This window comes from Mus caroli, unplaced genomic scaffold (genome assembly GCF_978045245.1).
Source record: "Mus caroli unplaced genomic scaffold, Mus_caroli_1 scaffold_2, whole genome shotgun sequence".
Lineage (NCBI taxonomy): Eukaryota > Metazoa > Chordata > Mammalia > Rodentia > Muridae > Mus > Mus caroli.
Genome location: NW_028227257.1, coordinates 23,965,333 through 23,974,513, shown reverse-complemented (window position 1 = coordinate 23,974,513; position 9,181 = coordinate 23,965,333). Strand labels below are relative to the sequence as shown.

Genomic DNA, 9,181 nt, shown 5'->3' with positions numbered 1-9,181 from the left:
GGTGGGGCACTCACATTCTCCAGGCAGGTGCTGTCCTTGTCCTTGTGCAGGTAGTGCTGCTGCCAAAAGCGCAGCAGGTTGTGGAAGTTGTTGAGCAGGAAGCCGGGGTATTTCTTGCTGTGCTCCATTCGCTGTAGCAGCCGCAGGTACAGGGGCAGCCGCTCTTTCCGTCGGGCCAGCATCAGGATTACCAGGCTGGTGTTGAGGCAGCTGACGTTCTCCTGCAAGGTCAAAAGCAGATGGACTGGGTGCATGTCAGCAGCCTTAGGATGCCAGTAAACCTGGAAGCCACAGGGCAGGGAAGAGGGTATCCTAGGCCCACACAATGGCGCAGCAGTCCTGGGCACCCCCTGTGCCCTATTCCCACCTACTACCATTCACACTGACAAGAGTACTGGTCCTCGTCTATACTTTGGTTCAGGCGTGACTTCTTCCAGGAGCTTCTTTGCCCTGCCAGGGCTGGGTACACAAGCTAAGTGTGCAGTTATTCACGTAAGCATTTTAGTGCTGTACTAGGCTGTGAGCTTCAGAAACAAGAGTCTAGTCTACCTTGTTCACCAAGCATCCCCAGCCCCAGGCCTCGCCTCCCAGCATGTTGGCAACAGAAGACCACTGCTCAGAGGTGCCAGCATGACTCCCATCTTAGAGAAGGGGTGGGAGGCTGGAAGAGAAGGCTGCCAGTTAGTGAAGGAGATGGGACAAAACTCAGGTCCAAGCCCATAGCCTACTGCAGTCAGAAGGCAGGGGCTGGGCACATGGGGAAGAACACTGGCCCGGAGTCAGAAGAATGCAGTGCCAAACTCATCTCTGCCCCAACTGACTGTGACTTCAGGATATCTGGTCTTAGTTCCCCTGTAAACTGGGGCACTGGGCAACACCCTAGGAAGCACTGTTTCCAGAAAGAAGGGAGGAAACCCAGACATGTTGGCCTTCAGGATAAGAGAGGTGGTTTCCAGTCTACCCCTCTGACTGCTCATTGGCAGGGGATCTCACCTGGGTTAGCGTCTGCACGTGGATGATATTGATGAGGCGGAAGAGGAAGGACATTTGCGTGGGCACCTGGGATATGTAGGCAAGCAGGCGGCACTCGGACAGGACCTCGGCCACTGTGGAAGAAGGCAGAGGCATAACATCAGGTCCATGCCACAGGCCAGGTCCATTTGGGTCCTGACTCTGCAGCTGGGGCTCTCACCACCAGAACAACTATGTTAAGGGTTGGGGAGGTGGCTCAGCAGTTAGGACCTCCTGCTACTCTTCCAGAGGACCTACAACGGTGGCTCTTCAGGGTATGCAGTACCTTCTTCCAGCTTCTACCTACTCCTGTACTTATTACACACACAATCCCATATACAATAATTCAAAATAAATCTTTACAAACAACCACAAAAACCCAGCTTTCTTAAAAGCTGCAGTAGCTGGTCAATCTCCAATGTTTGGTCATCAGGCTGCACCAAATCTCAGAGACCCCACTGGTCCTTAGAACCACACTCAGTGGCTCTTCCTGCAGCTCCCTCCCAGCTTGGCACCAGCTCCAGCTCCTATAACACACTCCTTCTCAGGAAGACTCACTAACACTGCTGCACAAGCACAAGCATCAGGAACCCATGTGGCAGTATACATCTAAAACCCCAGCGCTGGGGTCACACAAGCAGGTAGACCCCTGAAGTCAGCCAGCCTAGTCAAACCCATGAGCTCCAGGTTCAGCAGGAGACTCTGTTCAAACACTGAAGGTAGGAAGAGCCCCGATATCAACCTCTGGTCTCCATATCTGCATACATACCCACACATACATAAACCACACACAGAGAAACAGTCTATCTTAAACTTGCCAGAACTCTTAAGGAGACTGGTTTGCCATAGTTCTCACACATCTGTGTCCATTGCTGTGGTAAGGGTGAAGGAGTACTGAACATACTACTGGGAAGGCATTGCACTGATTACATCAGAGTGTATGTCACCAGCCTCCTAAAACAGACCCTTCGGAGAAGCAACAAGAGGTAAATGGTCTAATTATCCATTACAGGATGCTTTTGGTACCAATGACAACGATGAGGAACACTGTCCATTTTTGGAAGTGTTCATAAACTTGTGACAATCTGTTTGATGCCACAGACCTTTTAGGGAAAAAGGCACAGATGTACACATGTGTTACTACACACGATTCTAGGTGAGGTCTGACACACCCACCACAGCTGCATACTATAGTCCTGTGCAGAAAAACAGAATGAAGGGACCCTGTTCAATCCAAGCAGTCAGTTTAGAAGGCAGCTTTTTCTTTACTAAGATGGCACACTTGCTCATTAAAGGAAGCAAACCTGTGGAGAAGTTGACACATCGAGCTTGGTCAAGACTGTCCTCCTGACCCAGGCACACAATTCCTCGCTGGAGGCCAGGTGCCTGGCAGTTAGACTGCACCCATGTGCCCTGGCACCTTGGCCTCCTCACCTTTCATGTCCACCTGGTTTTCAAATCGGTCCAGTGACAGAGTGACACAGCGCACCAGCATGTTGGAGTCCACTAGCGAGCTGTTGATCTGTTTCAGGAACACCTGGAACTGGAGCAGAGATGGTGCTTGCTGGGAGGCTGCTGGCCAGGGCACCACCAACCTTCTACCCCAGCTCCACTACTCTGCAGATGGGACACCGAGTGGCCTGCTAAGATACTCTAATAGCCAAAGTTCTCAGCCCAATAGTCTTAGGGTCTGGCTTGAAGACCGACTGTCCCACCAGATCCCAGACTCTTCCAACTGCGTGACCACCCCTGAAGATGGGCAGGCCAAAGCTTACAGACAGCTGGTACTTCAGCCAACAGCACGGAGCCCTGGGCGAGCCCTACCTTTGCATCAGTGTTGATATATTTATTGAATCTCTTGAATGCATCGACGTTGAACTTCATCAGCTCTCCCAGGAGATCAAAGTAGCTCTGGAGTACATCCCTAGACTTGCACTCACTGTCCACAATGCAGTATAAGATGTGCTGGGTCAAACAGGGGATAGAGTGAACGAGTGGATGGGTCTGTCCCCCACCCCCATCTGTTTGCCACTCAGGCCTGGCCTGGAGCTCAGACTACCCACTTGGTTCAAGCAAGCATACAGGTGGATGAAACCTACGACTTTGTCTAGGCTCTTTTCTGAGGATACTGGTGGCTCCAAGGACAGAACCAGGTGGCTGGCCTCAGCAGGGGGAACAGGGTGGGTAGATGGTACTCTCTTTCCCAGGCTCCCACACAACGCCTCTGACTTGCTCTGCAGCTACCTACATGGTTCTCTGTCTCCAGACCTAACAAGGGCTGCTGCCCTAAGCACTAGGGCCTAGGATTGAAGAGCAGGGCACATATTCTGACCCTCTGCACTGTCTTATGTTTACCAATAAAACCGCGTAGAACACACACAAATCACTAAATGGTTACTGAGAACGGTAAGCCAACTTAACTCCTCGACAGGGAACTGTTCCCTGCTCCCATTCTGGTTTCCCCTCCCTCCCTCTCTTCATTCCTGCTTTGATTTTTTGTGAAACAGGGTCTGCCTTGAACTTGAACAACTCCTGCTTCTGCTTCTAAAGTGCGGGGTCTCCAAGCTCAGTTCATTTTCTTGAGCTTACATGATTGGCAGCTGCTTTCCTTTACAGTTCATGGTTCCATGTTCATAGTCATTTCCTAAAGACACCAACTGTAATTCTGGCTATTTGCTCTCTCTTCAAATTCCTTTTGCTACATGCCATTAATCAATATGGAAATGTCATTACTTTTACTTCCTTACATCACTGCCCCCTCCCACAGCTCCTCATCCCATTCCTCCTCCCCACTTTCTCCAAGAGGATGTTTCCCCCTCACTCCCACCCACCAGGCTTCCCCACTCCCTGAAGCCTCAAGTCTCTCATGGGTTAGGCGAGTCTTCTCCCACTGAGGCCAGACCAGGCCGTCCTCTGCTGTATATGTGTCGGGGGCCTCGGACTAGCTTGTGTATGCTGCCTGGTTGGTGGCTCTGTTAACTTTTAATCAATACCAAATTATCCCCAGGGTCAAAGGGCTTGCTGGGTAACTCTGTATTCTAAATTCCTACACAACTACCTGAGTCCTTTAGCCCCCAGTACCTACAGGGAGCCCACAGCTGGCAACCCAGGGCCAACCCTGGAACAATGTGCACTAGGAACAACCAGAAAAGGTCTGTTCCTGACCAAACTCTTTAAGGCTCAGAATGAAGAATCAATGTGAGGGGCTGGGCTGGGGAGGTCAGCTACCCGACACCCTGCTTCCTCCAGCATACCTCCAGAAGGCCTCGCTTCAGCAGGAACATCTGGTCTGCATAGGAGGTGGTCCCTCGGAGGAAACTTTCCACAGCCCGGGCTTGCCAAAACCTGCAACCCAAGTGTTGACCCTGGACCAGGCGGCTTTGGCTGCCCTCCCCTGGTGCAGGCTCAATGCCCCCAGAGGCAGAGTGGTTTGCAGCCCAGTGTCTAATATTTATTTAACATTTCCCAGTCTGTGCCCCAGTCCTAGGTCTTGAGGACAGAGCAATAAGCAAAAGGATCGCCATTCTCATGTATGGTGCTCACAGCTCGGCAGGGGCCAGTCTTTCATTGTGGCTGGACCAGAACATGTTTCTATGGTATATGGGCATACACAGTGGCATCTGGGCTCAAAGAGTGGCTTCTAGTAAGTTCCATGTAAAACCACTCTAGGCTTTCCACTCTCAGAATACTGGAAAGACATAGACCTAGAAGCCAGGGATGTGTGGCCAGCAGAAGGGTTTGTGTGGCGACGTCACTGAGTTCATATGCATTGAGCTGGTCTAGATAGGAGCCAACAGACACTGAGTGGCCCAGAGACTCAGCTGGGATATCTGAGGGAGGGTCTGAATAGGTGAGGCTAAGATGACAGGAACCCTGTAGGGACAGAGCCCTGTACCCAGGCCTGGTGGAATCCTCTTGTCCACAACCTTTCCAAGCCCCCTCCCCCGCCCCCCGCCACCCCCTTCGGGCGGTTCCTGGCTCTTTTTCTTCCCATACTGCACTGAAGCAGGTTTCTTTCCTTTCATGCTTACTTCCCATGATCCCAGGTAGTCACATCGGCATAGCCTGGATCCATTTGTGCTCTACCTCTCTAGTGACAGCCTGATGAATGATCACCTACCTCCTAGAATACCCTGCTGGCATGTGACAAGGACACACACACTTACCAGCTGAATCCCATAGAGCAGGCAGCTGTGAGGCCACCTCCCCAACCTTAAGGAGTAGGTATTGGAGACTAACCCATTGGGAACCCCCTGGCTCCTAGACCCCTCACAAGCACAGCTCTCCTTACTCACCTGAATGAAGACTCCGCTGGCTCCTTCTTCATGACCTGCAGCAGCCGAGTTAGTAAGCCCCTCTTGCCGTCACACACCAGACTCCTGAAATCAAAGGGACAGACAGCACTGGTGACAGAACTGAATGGCTAAGAGGGGCCACTGAGCCAGTCCTGTGTTGGTGTGGATGGAGGAAAGGTCAGGCAATGTCTGAGCCTGCAAGGATGCTTTCTTGCTCCACTGTGTGCCAGGACCTCAGAGACTGCAGCCGTCAGCTCAATGGCCAGGTGCATTTCTCCTGCACCTTAGGCGGGTTCCCCTCCTCAGATCCACTGGCCAGAGGCAGAGCACACCCATGGCCAGATGGGGCTCCAAACTGCCAGAAGGCGGCCATTTACATCACAAATGGGTTTAATCCAGGCCACGGCAGAGTATGCCAGATGGAATAAAAAAATCTGTGCCAATTGGGCAGTGCCCAGAGTTCTTTATCCTGCCCAGGGTCAGTTCCAGCTCAGCTGTGGGCTTCCAGGCCTCGGCTTCCCGGCTATGAGGCAAAGGCAGCAGTAGGTAAGAAAATGATTAGGCCTGTCACAGTGGCAGGTGTCTGGGCCCTTAAACTCTCTCTTCACACGGCAGCTCCATTTCCAGCCCCTGCAGACGCTGGGGCACCAATGGATCCATCTTCTCAGGAAGAAGTTGGGGATTTCTGACTGTAGCTGCTAGATTAGGGCCACACTTCACAAGCCCCCATGAGCCAGGCATGGCACTGTGTTGATCCCAAAGATGAGGTAGACACAGGACAGAGGGCGAAGGGTTAGCTTCTTCTTGTCCTGCTTGGCACAGCTGCCACTGGGCAAGAAATGAGGATACCAGTAAAGGGGTCATGATTTGCATGGGATAAGGTGGAAGGACAGAGTATAGCTGACCTTTGCTGTCATATACATGTAGAGAGGAAGATGACGATGGCACTTCCTTCTGAGGCTGCTGTGATCCTCAGTTAGGAAATGCAGGAGATGTGAGGATCTAGCTCACAAAGCCAGTGGGGTGGTAGCTACGTGTGAGGAAGCACAAGTATGCAGCCCCGCGTGTGCCCCGCTGGGAGCCCTGTATCCACAGCGGTCCCCACAAGGATCACCTGTCAGTGTTGAGGACAGCCTCCACCTCAGGGATGTTGGCTTTCAGCGAGATGGCACTGAGCTCATTTAGTTCCTGGTTGTTGAGCAGCAAGTACTTGTTCCTGAAACAAACGGGTGCAAAGGGTAAAGGGTGGGGCTGGGGCTGCTGAGCAGCTCTGCAGCGGGCACAAAGTCTGCTCTGCCCACTGCTGTCGGGAGGAGCACTGAGAGTCCCCCAGCACTTCTACACGTGCTTGTCATTCCTAACAAGCCCTTCCTCGGCACCTCCAGGTCTCCATGTTAGACACTGAACACTTCTCTATGACTTCTCAAAGTCACCTGTACTTCAGCACATTTGATCCCGTCTGCCATCTCAGTCCTGAGCCTAGCCCTGCTGCAGCATTCTCAGTGGCCAGAGTCACAACGCAGAGGCCTGACCAACTGTGACACAATCTCTCCTCTTCCTTCCCTCCAGGCTTGTCATTACGGCCTGTGCAGCACAGAAGCGCTTCCTCAGCTGTTTCTCACAGGAAGGGAACCCTCACTCAGCTCCTTAAGTGATTTTTTTAAAACAGGACTTGGACCATGTCATTATTGAAAATGCTTACCCTAATTCTCACACCTCTGTTGTGTGAACACCTAGGGAGGGATCATATCTTTGAGGCCCTGTGCAGCCAGGCCACCTCTGTGGCTACAATTAACTGAGCAGCTCACACCTGCCACACCATCTGGCCACTCTGGTTTTCATGACCACGCCATATCCTCCTACAGGGTTTCTCTATGTGGGAGCCTTCTGGCTCAATTCTCTCACGCTGCCTCTTCATCCCAGTCAGGCCTCTGTTCACAGATTGCTTCTGCAATAGTCACTGAGCACCGCCAGCCAGTCAGGACACTTGACAACTGTGCTTTCACGGAGTGTGCTCTTTTGTTCCCACACACCATGCCTATTTGTCATCAGGCATTCTGTAACTGGTGACCTTCTCTAATGGTAAACTTCCTCTCCCAAATGTACCCTACATGACAGCAGGGATCAGAGTATTTCCACTGAGCCAGGTACAAAGAAGTACTGATTTAGAATCTGATGAAAGCTAGGACAGGGACGGACACACACACACACTCGGTATAATTCTGTCAACTACAGATGCCCTCAGCCACAGATGTTCTCACAAAACAGAATCACAAAAGAAGAGACAGAGGCTCCTAGGCAGCACTGTCCTCAGGCATGCTCTATTAACTTGTACAACATTGAGAACTCAGGCTGCCCCAGGCTGCCGTGGGAACCCCTCCTCTGGGCCCTTCATGGAGGCCTTCAATCCAGTGTATCCACTTCTCTGTGCACACAGTCGTCAGGTCCTTACCCTAACACCACAGCCAAGAATCCCATGTTTCCCCCTCCCTTGCACTGTTTCCCTCATAGTGGACAATCATTTTCTTATACATTCTCCACTAAAAGCTTAATCATTAAAAATCAGAGACTATCTCAAAAAAGTGGGAAGGGGGAGCCAACACACTTCACTGTAGAGGTGGGAGCCTCCATGTTTCCAGTCAGGGACTCTGCGGCTAAGAGGCTAGTCACTGCACAAGGGTGTTGCTCCCAGGGCACAGAGGGACAGCACTTTCATCCTCTGATGGTGGCTATGAGGGCAGAGGAAAGATCCAGTGCCCAGATGGAAGGAAGGGTTGTCAACCTACAGGGCTGAGGAGCACAGCCTCACAGATACTGGGGGCTCCCACCAGCCCTACAGACTGCTCCTGGGTCAGAGAACAGAGAAGCTCAGGGGAGGGGCCTGCAGGAGAGAAGCTCAGGGGAGGGGTCTGCAGTCGATGCCTCCAGGGGATACTTACTCATGGTGGTCACTGAAACTCTGGAGAAGTCTCAAAAACTGGATCTTCAAGGTGATGTCCTAGAACACATATTAAAGCAACGTTTGTCACAACACTTGTACATAAAACAAGGCTGGGCTCTGTCTTGCTGGGCTCTTTTCTCCCTGTCTTGCTACACTGCTTCTTTTGCGTCCCTGTCCTCCAGCACAATGAGGGTCTTCCATTTTTTTTTTAATTAGATATTTTCTTTATTTACATTTCAAATGTTATCCCCTTTCCTAGTTTCCCCTCCACAAACCTCCTCTCCTCTACCCCCTCCCCCTGCTCCCCGAGGGTTTTTTAGGTGGAAAAGTCAGACCTTCATGGCTGACCAGTGTCAAGGTAAACTAACGTAGACCTTTTCTGCTAACAACATCCTAGACTATTGGATTTAAAAACTAAAATCATCTAAGTCCCTTTCCACATGAGGCTAGTTTAGAAGCTCAAAAGGGAAACCTATTGGTCTCAGAAAGGTCTGGCCTTGAGAGCTCAGCAGAGACGCTCAGGAGCTCAGGAGCCCGTGGATGGTGAGAGACCGAGTTAAACACGGCTATGGTTTCTGTGTCCTACAGTGACCAGGACGAGCCGAGCTGTGAGCTGCTTAGGCTTGGCTAGAGAAGTAAGAAATCCTGAAACTGAGCACGAAACCGGCTCCTCTAAAGCGCGAGCCAAAGTGTGTCCAAGGCGGAGGTGGCAAAGGTCCCCAGGAAGGCTGCCACCAAATATCAGAAAACGACACACATGCCACCCCAAGTGTGTGAAAACCCAGACACAAGCTGCTGGCACCACAGCAGCATCTCCAAGAGACCATAAGGAAGTGAGTAAGAAGCCATTAGAGAAAGATTACAAAAGCAAAAGCAGAAGACATAGGATTACACAATGAACAGAGACCAAGCGCTCAGTCCCCTGTAGTCAGAC

The 9,181-nt window shown here is 51.5% G+C and overlaps 1 protein-coding gene across 1 annotated transcript in view; it reads right to left on the bottom strand.

The window, feature by feature from the left end:
• Window positions 1–9,181, bottom strand: part of Trpc4ap (transient receptor potential cation channel subfamily C member 4 associated protein) — a 57,001-nt gene that overhangs the window by 938 nt on the left and 46,882 nt on the right. The window contains exons 11-18 of the mRNA XM_021183646.2: window positions 8,246–8,304; window positions 6,421–6,522; window positions 5,307–5,390; window positions 4,266–4,356; window positions 2,836–2,976; window positions 2,446–2,554; window positions 994–1,106; window positions 15–221 (exon numbers count right to left, since the gene is read on the bottom strand). Coding sequence (XP_021039305.1) covers window positions 15–221; window positions 994–1,106; window positions 2,446–2,554; window positions 2,836–2,976; window positions 4,266–4,356; window positions 5,307–5,390; window positions 6,421–6,522; window positions 8,246–8,304 — 906 coding nt within the window. The remainder of the gene's footprint in view (window positions 1–14; window positions 222–993; window positions 1,107–2,445; window positions 2,555–2,835; window positions 2,977–4,265; window positions 4,357–5,306; window positions 5,391–6,420; window positions 6,523–8,245; window positions 8,305–9,181) is intronic.